General features: G+C 36.1%; 1 protein-coding gene across 1 annotated transcript; it reads right to left on the reverse strand.

The window, feature by feature from the left end:
- Positions 1–13,530: 13,530 nt before the first annotated feature.
- LOC140231735 (uncharacterized) lies at positions 13,531–14,388 on the reverse strand. Its single transcript, XM_072311887.1, has one exon. It carries the CDS (start codon positions 14,386–14,388, stop codon positions 13,531–13,533), a length of 858 nt encoding a protein of 285 aa, XP_072167988.1.
- Between the last annotated feature and the right edge of the window lie 730 nt (positions 14,389–15,118).

The following is a 15,118-nucleotide window of genomic DNA, read 5'->3' on the forward strand; positions in this document are numbered from 1 at the left end:
GTGTGTGTGTGTGTGTGTGTTTGAATTTTATGTACTCAGTCGGCCTGTGCGTGACATACGATGGATTATGTAGGCGTCTTAGTCGGTTTCCATGTTTTCCTTCTTCTAGCCACCCTGTTGCCATGCCAACGGGTTTTGTATCAATGTTGGAATACATCCATATTTCATGACATGTGTAGGCCTATAAACGATAAACTTAGTAAGTGTGCGTGGAGTGCATATCTTGTCAATGTATTAGCATTAGCTGCACAAAATGTTGAAATACAAAGAAAATGCCATTTTTGTGTTGATGTATATCAAAGTATAGTTACACTTTCATGGACTTTTTTTTTTGTGTTTCCTCTAAATTCTTACGAAACGATGAAAGATTACATTCGAGGAGGAAGATAAGCACCTACAGCACGCCTCCAAAACAATAGAATCAGCCGTTCTGTTTGACTCATGTATATAGCATTTTTGCTCAGTGTGTTACGGCACGTGAAAGAACCGGGTAGTCGGAAAACAGTTTACGATGGCGTCATTCGCGAACAGACTTTGAGGAATTTAGCAGAAAGCTACAGGCTGAGTCATCCACAGATAACATAATGGGTGACAGGGAAATGACTCAAAGCGTTGACATACTCACTCCTCTGTGAAAAAAAAAAAATGAGAAAGAACGAGACAGTGTGCATCGGATTGAGGTCTAAGTGGCAGAGTTATTCCCGAGAGATTTGGCACAACGAAGCAGGTTCAGACTTTGCTCTCATGGATAAGCGCTTCCATGTTTGATAGTTCGCCCTTACATCCAGCCTAGCTGATACAAGAAGGAAATTCTCACCATCCACCAACGCTTTCCATGCAAAAGGAATAAACCATTTCATAGTAGCCGCAGAACCATTTCACAGTAGCCGCAGTCAGACTAGTGGTAAAACATCGAATCCTAAAGATCGCGATCCTAAACTTCTTTTGTTTTGTTTTGTTTTGTTTTTTTGCCAGTTTGACAGCGTCTAGTTACGCAGTCTGAGCATGTGCAGATATACAAATAGTGAATGGTCACGAGTGCAATGGTACGAGATTTCGCACGAGGTGAAAGATAGAGGCGCTCTATTCAACGAGGCGAACTGCCATTGCACGAGTATAAAGACCATACACTATTTGTTTTATACAACGTCCAAGTAGATCTTTGTTATTTGGTTGGAGGATTGTTGGGTAGGTCTAAGTAGGCCTAGAAGTCTATATATGTATGAAAAATATAGCCATACTTACATGTGGATCCACTGCGATTCTCTTTCTGGCTTGTGCAATCAGGGTAGGCGATACAGGTCACAGCTATATATACTAGCGCTCATACACGTACACTAGCACTACGTAGGCCTATACATACGCGCATGCATGTACCGCACACGTACACTGCGCTAGCTGCATGCGATCCTCAATATGCAACACACAGTACATGCAGTACCGTACAATTTCTCGAACCGTGGAATAGAACGAAAAAATCGAACCAAGTTGCACGCAAAAATAGAACCAAAATTCACGGCGCGTTGAATGGAGTACTTATTGAATATCACGTCACCAACAATCCTCCAATCATATTACAAGGATCTACTTGGACGTTGTATAATACAGATCATTGCAGACCTTCTCTAGAAATTGACTGAATAGGTCTTAATGAAAACTATGTTGTTTACAAAAATGTTCATTATGAACCAGGTGCATATTGGAATGTACAGATGCATGTGTATATTCTTTTCAGCCAAATAAACAAAATAGTTTCATGCAGCACCAGCATGTAAATTACCACCTTCTGCTTGGCTGTTTTCAACGACAGGTGTTTTGAAAGAATTATTCCATTGTTTTGTAAAGTCTATGGTTGAAGAAGCAGACTAAAAATGTTATAACTGTGCACAGGCTTCTTTTTTTAATGATTCATACATAGTGTTATAATGTAGCTCGAGTTGTGAGCATGCAGAAAAACTGGCCTGAAATGCGACCGAATTAAAGTTAATCAGTCCTAACTCCACGACTACATTTCTTTCTCAGTAAAATACCTGCCAAGGTGATGGTGACAGAATGAAACGATGAAAGTATGAAATATTACAAAGAATATAAAGACAACCACAAAACCCTGTCTCTCTCTCTCCAAAGTTATCATCTTCCTGCAACTCAATAGTTTAAACTGTCTACGAACAAAGTAGGTCGAGTTCGCAGTTGACGATCGACACTGCTAAAAAAAAAAAAGTACCAGCATGCCATTCGACAGGTTATTCTATGATCTTCAGTAAAAACTGAATTGTCTGGCTTTGATGCAGGTCAGTTCATGCTTGCTGTTTGATATCTTTTTTTTTTCTTTGATTTATAAAAATTACAGTATATAACTCAATACAAAAAAGAGAATCTAAATAACAGCTTCAAAAAAGGAGGGAATTCACTCTATGAATTTCATTTGCTCTTAAGCTCTCGTTTGACGAACAGTATCTAAATGTTTGTCATTCACATGAAAGCAAAGCTCCCATTCCATAAAGCAAAGAGGCTAAACCATTGGCGTGCTGCGTATGGAGCAACCTATCTTTTCATTTGCAGTATAAAGGCAGGATACCGGTGCCGCGCGATTGTGGAACAGCTGAGATGTAGTTGGTTTATTGTACGTTGTATGCAATGGGTTAAAGGAATGATTTTGGCTGAGATGGGGATTAAGATTTTAACTCTTTTGAGATTTTGTAAAATAGAAAGAACTTGTATGAAATATTAAAGAGCATGCAATTCTATGAGGAATTAAAAGTTTATTTGCTGAAAATCGGTTTTGAAGTGGCTGAGATATCCAAAAACAAAGAGGTTCATATAAAAGGTTGATCCCACCTTTTATTAGGACCGCTTTGTTTTGCTTTGTTTTTAGATAGCTCAACCATTTCAAAACTAATTTTCATGGAATAAACTTTAACTCCTCTTAGAATTGTACCCTCTTCATTATCTTATGTCAGTGGTTTCCAGTTATCTCACAATGGGTTAAAAATTGAATCCCCATCTGTGCCAGTGCTGATACCATCCCTTTAAGGGCGGTGAATTTGAGCCGCGTCAGAGATGTCTAACCGTCAGTTAGATATTTTGGCGACTCATTTGCATGTTCAAGAGGCTGTCTTCTAGCGGCCTCTCGATCTCTCTCCTCAGCTCTCTGCATTTGACAACATCCCTCTTTCCCCTACCTTCGTATCTCCTTCTGTCTCTTTCCTCTTCCAAAGTCCTCTGAGAGGGAAGAAAGAAAAAGAAAAGGAGAAACCGTCTGTGAAGAGAAGGCAGTGTTTCCCAATATCTACTGCACAGCTAAGTCAGTACAGCAACATTCTTCTTTTTCAAGAGAGTGCAAGACATGGTGGAAAAAAAAGAGGCAGCGCGCCTTTCGAGTTTATCCTATGCGCAGAATGAAGGGCGAGTCAGGAGGGGGAGAGAGGGAAGAGCGCAGTCGGAAGTAAAAATCTTGTGACAGCTACTTGAACCGTGCTCACGCACCGAGTTTCTTCTCCATCTCTCTCACGCTGCCTGCCGCTTCCAGCCGGGCCGCCGATGCATCTCGGAGAGCGAGCACCGCGCATGTGCCATCGCTTTCGGCAGACGAGCGGGATTTTCTACTTAACTTTTAAATCGGCCTAATCGGTTGGGCCGTGGCTGGTAATAGCGCTAAAGCTCCCGACACGCCGAGACGAAAACGATGCCTGACGGCTGAGGTCAGATTGTTTTTTCCGCGACTTGGTTTCTGAAAGCAGCAACAATTTCTTAGCGCTGCTGTAGTTATTCTACGCTCATCCGCTGCTAAGCTATCAAAACTGGAGATCCGCGTGTGGGATTTTCGCCGTTTCTGCCCCCAATGTTAGCAACAAGCAGGAAAGTTCACGCCAGAAGTCCGTAACCTCACTTTTAGTGATGACATTCCGAAAAGAGAACAACATGCGACAGGAGAGATGCAGAAGTTTTTTTCCTACCATATTTAAGTGGATGAACCCCTCTGCAAAGAGCTGGAGACAGAAACCAGTCTGAAGCACAGTAAACACGATTCCATTAAACGAACAAACAACACGCGCCGAACGCCTATTTCACATTTCTTTCAGTGCTGAGTTCAAGTATGGTGGCCGATGAAGTTAACTCTATTGTTATATATAGCTAAAGTAATGCTCAAACGTATGTATGAAAGACAGACAGAAAGATAGATAGACACACAGGTAGATATATATTTCCACACTCAAGAGTGTCCCGCGACTGAAATGTGAAAATACGACGTGCTACATTTTACTGGTTGACGCTATGGCTATATAGGCTGTGTGTAGACGCATATCATACACATATCTGCGCATACTTTTGCCATTTCACTTGTTCTTTGTTTGCGTGTATGACTGATCATCGGTTGTTTGACATCCAGCGCTAGGCGGATGTGGTTGTCTGGGACGCCGTCTTGTAAAACCACAGCCACTCAGAAGATCAATGGTTCCCTAGCTATGTAGAAATTCTTTTTAGACTATTAATGTTAACTTCATTAATCGTTCTATTTCGGCTCTTTTTTTTTTCTTTTTCTTTTTTGACGATGTTTTTTTTTTCATGTTTTATTGAATCAACAAAATCATGATATATACAAAGCATTACAAATGATTAGACAAATTTATGGGCGAAATCAAGCATGAATGAAAAACAAAGAATAAATAAATAAATAAATAAATAAATGATAATAACAATAAATGCAGCTTATACACCCCCCCCCCCCCCCTTCGACAGAAAAAAAAAAATACAAATCCATAAGATTACCAGTTGCACTAATACATATATTTTCAAAACGATTTAAGAGATCGCATTCTGTCAGAGGGGGAGGGAGAGAGAGGTGAAGGAAAAAGAAACAAACAAACAAACTTTAACATCGAAAGAGAATCACAAAAGAGAAAAACAAACTTCCAGCTCCCACAGGGTTCGCAAACAATATTAAGCCCCAGTCACATAATGCTCTGCGTCCGGCGTTACGTCCAAAAAAGTCATTTTTTCCGCGGACCCCCGCGGATCCTTTGCCGTCACCAGAAATTTGTACAAAACATGCGGGCAAAAAATGCGGGCGATACGGACAGATAAGACCAGATGCGAATACTTGCGTCCACTTGCGGATATTCTTACGAATTGGCACATAATAGTTCTGAACACTTGCGGAGAGTTGGGGATATTTTCGGATAGTTACGGATAGTTACAGATTGTTATTAATAATTATGGACAATTTGGTTTTCTCTTACGATTCCTGCTAAGTCAGTGTATTATGACAGCAGGGTTATCACATTTTGGACTGTCTTACATTGTACACTGAGGAAAACTGAAATTGAATTACGTACAAGTTGTGAAAAAATCGTAATCCTTTAATTTGCTTTACAATAATAAAAGATATATGAAATTTTGAACTTGAAGTTTGAATTTTGTTTGTGCAACTCAAATATGAATAAACGTCATAAATGTAAAGAATAAAATATGTGACCGTGCATCACAAAACGAACAAAAAGTCGCACACACTGATTTTGTGTGAGGACTGAAAAATTAGGTGAAATGGGTCAACCGAGCCGATCTTGTCTTGGCTACCCTCGGTAAATAAGGCTTTATCATTATAATTGTTGTTATTATTATTATCATTATTATTATTATTATTATTATTATTATTATTAATTTCAGTTTAATCTGATAATCCCCTCATTGTTTTTACTCCGGTGGTTTCCATCCTATTTTTTTGTCCATCAATTCATCGCACAACCAGCACGGCTTGGTACAGATTAAGCGCTTGAATAGACACTGTACTTCAGAGCCTCTTTTCTCAGTTTGCACTTTTTCTGAGTGTGTGCTTTCTTTCCACTATTTAGATAAGTTAGGAGAGTCCATTTGATTTGAGTAATACATCATTATAAAGCTTAAAGTTTGCTCTTTCAGAATATGCTCTCAACTAAAATTTCATGGGTGGCGACTCTTTGTGTGTTTTGTGGTGCAGGGTCACATATAACATCACTATACTAGTACCACAAATAAAATACAATATAGATCGAAAAGTTAAACATTAGAGTAAGAAAATATTACTTGCAGTCATAGAATAGACAAACTGTGGTTACGCTGTCGTTGTTCAGCGATATTCATGACTTACTGGGTTATGTTAAGGAGATATTTATGATAAAGCAATGCTTATTAAATTTTCAAACACCCCTCCCACACTCAAATACAATATCAAGTCATCTCTTGAAGTAATGTATTTTCTGTTTGAATTTCTTGTATGCATGTCATTTTGTAATGCGCAGTAGAGTATATTGTTATAGTAGCTGCGCAATATAAATGCCCTTTATTAATAATGTTATTATTATTATTATTATCATTATTATTATCATTATTATTATTATCATTATTAGTATTATTATTATCACAAACAAATGTAATACACATTCGATGGAGCGTAAAGTGCATGGGTGAGACTATAGAGAAATACTAAATTCGTTCCCATTTTATATAATTGCCCCTGTCCCACACCTTCCCCGCCCAGAAAAGTGAATAAAATGCTATCACCCCATCCCCTACCCAAAATATTGCTTTTTTTCGAAAAATATACATTCGAAGAGTACAAGAAAAAAAGTTCAGCACCAAGAGTCAACCGATGTCATGAGTATACATGGTATATGGGTGCCACTTAAAATGACCAGTATGTGGGAGAAATTTCATAATTTGACCATGCAGTTCTGCCTCTCCACCGCTCCGACTGTGTTGTAGCATTCCTTCAGGTAAAGGCGCTGCAGCTTGGCAACAGGAGTGTGTGCCTTCCCACTAGTCTCTGTGTTCCCATGCGAGTGGAAAACGAAAAACGTCGAAGGACGTAATTGTCCGTAACATGCGTAGCTGTCCGTAAATATCCGTAAGCGGACAAAACTGTTGTGATACGTTAACTTGCGGTTAATTTCGGATACTTACGGTGGACGTAAGCGAACGCAAACGGACGGAAGGTAAATTTTTTTTGCGGATGGTCTGCGTCCAAGCCACGGGTAGTTACGTTCAGTTACGGATAGTTACGTTTGGTTACGGTTACTTGCGTAAGTTTGCGTCCGTGGCGTCCCTCTGCGAAATTTTGAACATTTCAAAATTTCGCAGGTTCGGCGACGTCATTTTGCGTTTCTTTACGGATGAGTTACGGACAGTTACGTCTACATACGTCCCTGCGGATGCCTGCGTCCACGCTGCGTCCCCCTGCGTCCACTCATTCGTATCTATCCGCGGCGGACGTAATCCATCGTAAAGCACTGTGTGACTGGGGCATTAAACCAACAAAGTAACCATTGATCAGTCTCACAACTTCCCCGTCGGGGCCCGACTCCATCTTCATCTAAATATGACTTGCTTTTAACTTTGTTGTAGTTTGTATATTGTTTGAAACAAATAAACACACCCACACCCACCCATTCACACACACACACGCACATACAATAAATAGACACACATACTCACACTAACTCACATACACACTAACATACATACACACAGACAAACAGACACAGAGACACACACTGAAATGTTAACACCAACTCTTTGTATTCCATGGAGCCGCCCCCGCTTTCGGGTAGGAGCGAGACAGACAAAACATCCCCTGGAGAGAAGTAAAACATGAAACCGGCGAAAATCGCGGAAACTCTCCCTGAAGTTTTACAAAACATCATTTGAACAAGCCTCAACCCTGCTATGTATACAAAACAAAACACGTGTACAGCGTACATTTCAGCATAAAACTAATCACACAGTATGATACATGCACACAACGACGATTTAGATAACATGATACAACCTATACAGCGATGAACAATTATTAGTCACCTTATAATAATGACAGTCCTCTTGAACTTTACAAACTCAGTTCTTAGAATACGTAAATATATACATATAAAAAACAATATGTAATTTAAGATTACTACACTTTTACAAGCAGTGAGGAAGAAAAGCAAAAACAACAACAACAAATATTCTTAATTAAGAAGTCATAAAGAGAACTTCCATTTCCTAAAATGAAGCGCTAAGATGTTTTTCTTTTTGGCAATACTATATTCTATCTCTTTATTACTTGCAATATATACTTTATAGCCCTCAAAAGATGTTGATTTATTTTGGAATTTACATATATAAATATAATATTTAAGTAAAAGAAACAAAAATGTAAAAAAAAATTATCATTGTCAAAAAAGAACATTTTTTTCAAAAACAGTAGGGTTTAAAGTTTGTTTTGACTTCTCTTTAATAACCTTAATAGTTTTTTCCCAAACAGGCTTGACCACAGGACACTCAACGAAAAAAATGTATGTAAGTTTCTGGGGTAATATTGCAAAAACCACAGTTTTGTGAATCCTTCCTTTTAATTTTGTATAAAAACTCATTTAGAGCTATCGCTCTATGAAATTTGAAATAAAAAGAAGGAATACGGGTGATAATGGTTGATCCAAAATTATTTGTATGAATTTTTTCCCATTTCTCCTGATCAGGATCAGGACAATTTTCCCAAAATATTATCTGTCTTTCGGGGATACAAGTTTCTAATAATATACCATAAGCATATCGAGGAATTTTCTTAATACTAAGAAGTTTTACTTTCATTTTATCCAATATAATACTTATGGTTAAATCCAATAAAACCAACCAATCTTCCGGAATACTTTTGATCAAAAAAATATACTTCCTCCTATCCCGTGAACTTATATCAAAATCTAAAACCAATTCTTCAAATAACTTACTGCCAGGATGGGGAGGGTTGAATAAATCAGAAATGAAAATAATTCCTTTATCCATCCAATTTTGATAAAGGAAGTACTGTTTTGATTTTGAATTTATATTTTTATTGTACCAAATACATTGACAACCACCAATGGATGAGAATGGGGTACCCCATTCTAGTTGAACAAACTTTTCTCTAAATAAATACCATGTTTGGAGTGATTCAGCTAATTGAGATAAGAATAATTTATCCAGAACACTTACAGGGGCATGTGCTTGCCATAATATTTCCTTCTTTATACTAAATTGATTTAAAACAGAAATTTCAATAGTCTTCCATACACTTTCATAATTTTCATCTAGCAACAGTTTTACCCATAACATTTTTGAGCCAGAGAAAAAATATATGGATCAATCATGCGTTAACCACCAGAAAAAAAAAATCATTACACATGAACTGTCTTATGACCCTAATTTGAACAATAAAGTGTTCAATCGTTTAAAAAAAGATTTGGGTAGTTTTATACAAAGTACTGAAAAAAAAATAAAGAAACTGTGGCAGCAATAGGATCTTTATCACACAGATCTTCCCGACAGGAGATAAATTTCTTGCACGCCAGCAATTTAAAGTGCTTTCAATAGATTTAAGTTTTACTTTATGATTCAAATCATATAATTGTTTTGTATTCAAGGAAAAATGAATGCCAAGTCTTAAAAGTGAGCTTATTCCACTTCAAACCATTTTCAGAAAATGGATGAGATGGACAACCCTCTTTTGAACCAATCCATATTGCTTCTGATTTGGATATATTAAGTTTACATCCAGAACTGTCTGAGAAAAAATCAATAGTGTCAAACAAAGATCGAAATGAATTCTCTGAACCATCAATAAAACAGGTTGAATCGTCAGCCAATAAAGAAATTTTTAAATCCACATCTTTAACAGGGATTCCTTTAATGTTAGAATTTTGTCTAATAGCAAGGGTCATACATTCAATTACTAATAAAAATAAGTAAGGGGAGATGGGACACCCTTGGAAAATGCCTCTTTGCATATCAATAGGTCTAGTCAATTTACCATAATTAGTAACATAACTTTTTCGTTCGGAATAAAAAACTTTGATCCAATCAATAAACTTCTCAATAAAGTTAAATTTTTCAAGAACACAGAAAAGAAAATTGTGTGAGACACTATCAAAGGCCTTTTGAATATCAAGGAGGAGGATCGCACCTGGAATATTGTTTAATTTTGTATATTCAATTATGTCAGTAATTAAACGAACGTTATTTCCAATATTTCTTCTTTTTAAAAAACCAGACTGATCTGAATGAATTAAATATGACAAACATTTTTTAAGCCGGTTTGCAAAAGTTTTAGCTAAAATTTTATGATCAACTGTTAAAAGAGATATGGGTCTGTAATTTTTCAAATAATTACTGTCTTTATCTTTCTTAGGAATTAAAGTAATTATTCCATTTCTTTGGGAAGAGGACATTAAACCATTATGTAAAGAAAAATTAAAAGAACTCAAAAGCATATCTGATATGTCCTTCCAAAATACAATATAAAACTCCACAGGCAGACCATCAAAGCCGGGTGATTTATTGTGTTTCATGGAAATAACAGTCTCATATAATTCTTGGTTCGAAATTGGTTTATCAAAAAAAAAAAGTTTATCAACTTCATTCAAATTTGGAGCCTCTATGGATTTAAGAAAATTGTCAATAACAATAACTTGACTACTATTGTGTTCATCTTTATACAAATTCTGATAAAACGAGTGCATTTGATCGAGTATCTGTTGTTGATTTACAATATTATTTTCATTCTCATCTTTTAATCTAAAAATAGTCTTCTTTTCTCCCATTTTTTTCTCTAAATTGCAAAAATACCTTGAACTTTTTTCTCCTTCCTCAGCCCATCTTAATCGAGAACGAATTACAAGACCTTTAGTTTCTTCCTGCAGAATATCATCTAACGTTTGAACTAACACCTCTTTTTCAGCAAGAAGGTCTCCATTATTCATATCATTACCCAATTTCTTATCAATTTCTTCTACATCTTTCAATAACTGCTTTTTTGCAAAATGTTTTTCTTTCTTTTTTCTAGCACAGTATTGTAAACATTTTTTTCCCCTTCCACAGGGTTCCTTTATTGAATAATATCATACACACAAATATATACAAAAAGAGATATGTATGTACATGCAGATTTAACACATGATATTCTTGGCCATTCTAAATACAATAAGAACAGCAAACAGTTACAAAAATCAGTTATAAATTGCAAATTCTTTTCAAAGTGTCAGAAAATTACCTGACAAATCATTTCATAAGAAAACACAATCAGAGACATTTAGTAAAATTTAACCACTTTTTCATAAATTTCTTTTCTTTCAGATTTGTTTTACATATATACTTTTCCATATCATAATAACTTTTTATCGCTGACATGATTTGTTCAAAAACTGGCAAACAATTTTTGCATTTGGCTGTAAAAATTTCTTTCCTTACTATAATCATAATGCAATTGAGGGCACTGTTATTACGTCCATAAAAACCAAATAATTTATTTTGATTTGTAAGCTTAATATGAATAGCATTACGGGACAGCCAAAGCTCAAGTTTTGACCATATCTCGTTTGAATATATACAAGAACAAAATATATGCATAATTGTTTCTTCGCTATTATTACAAAAAGTACATAAGTTATCTGTTACTAATCTAAATCTCAATAAAGTATTGTAAACATGATCCTGTTATCGTACATTTTAATTGTTTCTTCGCTATTATTACAAAAAGTACATAAGTTATCTGTTACTAATCTAAATCTCAATAAAGTATTGTAAACATGATCCTGTTATCGTACATTTTAAAGTATCCCATAAAATATTGGGATTGCAGTTAGAATTTGTATGGATAATTTTAAATTCTTCTATTTTTTCCTTAATAATCTTAATAAAATCTGAATCATTGTGCAAATATTGACAATTAAGTTTCCAAAAGGACTTACCCCTTACTGGCTGAATTCCTTCAAAATTTAACATAACAGCTGAATGGTCAGATTGAATGCCCGGGATTATCTTAGATTGAAAACAATTTGCAATAAAATTATCTGAAACAAGAATAAAATCAAGCCTTTATAAAACTTTAGAATTTCTTTGGTGTCTGGAATACTGATTCAAATTTTCATGAAAACTACGCCAAATGTCACATAAATTAAATTCCTCAATTAAAGTTAATAACATATTCCTCGCTCTTACGTTAGAATGCATTTCTTTGCTTCCTTGATAATCTTAAGATCCCAAAACTAAGTTAAAATCACCAGCACATATTATTGAAGAAAAATCAAATTGGTCTAATCTACTAAACACCTCAAGAAAAAACTCAGGATCATCATTGTTTGGACCATACACGTTAATTAAAATCAAAGATACATCATTTATACTTGCAGAAATTATTAAATATCTACCATTAGAATCTTTGTACATGGAATTGAAAGTAACGGATACACAATTGCGAATTAAAATAGCTACTCCTCTACTATCTGAATTGTAACTTGAAAACCAAATCTTTCCCCCCACTGCTGCTTCCAAGAAGTTTCATCAATTTTAGAAGAGTGAGTCTCTTGGAGGAAAACTATATCGGCATCGAAGGACCTTAAATAATGAAAAATGTTTCGCCTTTTAACATAATCTTGTAAACCCCTACAATTAAAGGTTATTAATTTTAACGCTATTACTCTGATTTGAAAATAACTAATTTCAAGTAAATTGAATCCAAATATGGATTAAAACTAAAAACAGAACAATATGACTGTCAGCATGAAACAATAACTTTCAACATCACTGTAAATAAAAGCTGCAACTCATCAAAAACATACTTGTATAAATAATTTAAGATCATCAAAAATTGGTACAAAACAGAGCAAGAAAAAAAAGCAATTGAAAAGCAAACAAAAAGAGCGCGCAAGTGCACAAGATAACAAAAGGAAAGGGCTTCAAATCAAAGGCCAGCCCTTCCCAAGTGTGCAGGATAACAGCAGTTGGCTAATAATTATTTCTTAATGAAAAAAAAAGAAAACTTAGAGATTAGAGAGACTTAGAGACGGTATAATCAGCAATTTAAAAAAGCCATCCATATACTAACCCTATACAGGACCATATATTTTGAGAAATTAAAAAAAAAATCGTTGAATAAACATGCAAGAGTAAATTTATATCTTTCCTCAAAAAAAGAAATAATAATAATAAATTAAAAGGATTACACCCAGTTTAACCTGTAAATGCATTTCAATTATTGACACGGATCACAAAACATATATCAATAATGAGAAAGTAAATAAAACATTATACAAGAGTGAAAATATGATAAAAAAAATGTTCTATGATCAAAGCAAACAATATCAATGACAAAAACTCTTCATGTGATTAAATATAAATATATATATATATATATATATATGATTATATGCACGTAGCAACAATGTAAAACACTAAAACCTGATGTATCTGACTGTTTGCAGTTTGCAGACAAAACTAAACAATGTGGTACAACAGTTGTTTTGACTACCATTGAAAGACCTAGACAAAACATGTTTATTTTCCAACAGTACAGGTCTGGAGTGGCGGGGGAAAAAATTATAATAAGCACCGACCAAATGGGATATAAGCAAAACAAAACATTCAATCATTAGACTGTCATTTTTCCACTCATATCACTTCATGAAGTTGAATGCTTGTAAGACTCTCTTTTGTGAATTCCTGGTATTTAACAAATTTTTCCATGGGCAGCAAATAAGTTCGAGTTTATTCAACGATGTGCAATTTCCCCTCTTTGCTTCTAAACCCAAGGCTGTCAGGGTAGAGAAAAAAGGGCCTTTTCCCCTCTTCTTTCAAGCGTCTGAATGTATCCATTTTCTCTTTTCTCTTGTTTAGGACCCTCTTAGAGAAGTCGTCACTGACGAAGATCTTACCATCCTTGAATTTGTTGGCTCGGAATTTCTCTACGCATGCCTTGCGAACGTGCTCCTTCTCCAAGTAAGAACTGAAAGCTACATGGATGATTGTGGGCCTTGGACCGGCGTTGGTTCCAGGAACTGTTGTTGTGTGAGAGCCTGGCGTGCGGTGGCATCTCTGCACTTTGAAGTTATTTGGTGAAAGACCAATGAAGTCTACAAGGAGCTCCTTTGTAATCAAGTTGTAACAGTTCTCTTTTGGGGACTCAGCAATCCCATGGAACACAAGATTGTTCCTGCGTGACCTGTTCTCGAGATCATCTAGCTTTGATACTAATTCATTTCTTTCTTTCTTCAGCTTCTTCACCTCCTGCTCCATGACGTCTAACTGATGTGTAACCCCAACAATTGTGTCGTCATGTTCCAGCACTTTCACCGTCAATTTGTCCAATCTGTTGGAAAATCTTTCTTCCCACTTGTTATCGAAATCTTTCATGAATCGAATGAAGCACCGGGGTGGTGGATCGCCCTCATCGGCGGCTGCTGCGTCAGAGAAAGACAGTCGTTTAACGGACTGCTTCCCCGACGTCGTCTTGGTCCGCGGAGCACCTCCTTCATCGTCCGTAGCTGATTTCAACTTCTTCGGGGGCTGGAATGGCGACACTGGACGTGTGTCCTGCTGATCCACACAATGCTGTTTCTGATCCATTTTCACTGTCTAGTCAGCACTTATGGTCCAAAACACATAATATGTACAAATGACTCGATCACTGTCTTTGTAAACACCCAAAAAACCGTCAAATTTGGTAGAGAAAATTTATTCCGGTTCAGCCATTTTGTCTGTCAATAGCGCCCTCTCTCTATTTCGGCTCTTGACATATTGCAGCAATCTTTTCCCCTGAAATGCACTCTTTTTTGCCCCACTTTCTTTCGCATTCCTTTTTGTGTTTAGGTGTCTCTAATCCATTAAAGCAGGTAATCAGGTCTGAGTTCAGATAACTCTTGAATAGCTACAACAGCTAATGCCACTGTTGTTTCTATTCCATTCTTGGCGATTTCTCTTTTAAGGGATCTTTCTCGTTGGTCTTAGCTCATTATAATGTTGTTCCTTATTGTTGTTTTACTACAGTTATATGTATGATATTGTTGATTTTGAGGTTGTTGTTACTTTTATCATCATTATTATTGTCGTTGCTTTAGAGAATCACAATCCAATATTGACCAAGGAAAATCTCTCTGATCGTGGTTTCTGGAAGGGTTCCATGACATTTGCTCCTGCAATAATTGCTCCCATGAAATGTCTGCACGCTATTGCCAGCCAAACATAGTTTCTACCCTTAAACATAACCCTCACCCTAATCCTAAACCTCACGTCAAACTTAATCTGAAACCCTTTCACAACCCTAACTCTATAACCCTAGAAGTCTTTGGAGAAAATA

This window comes from Diadema setosum, chromosome 8 (genome assembly GCF_964275005.1).
Source record: "Diadema setosum chromosome 8, eeDiaSeto1, whole genome shotgun sequence".
Lineage (NCBI taxonomy): Eukaryota > Metazoa > Echinodermata > Echinoidea > Diadematoida > Diadematidae > Diadema > Diadema setosum.

Coding starts and splice junctions, on each gene's coding strand:
- LOC140231735 (XM_072311887.1), bottom strand. CDS start 14,388: ATGGATCAGAAACAGCATTGTGTGGATCAGCAGGACACACGTCCAGTG.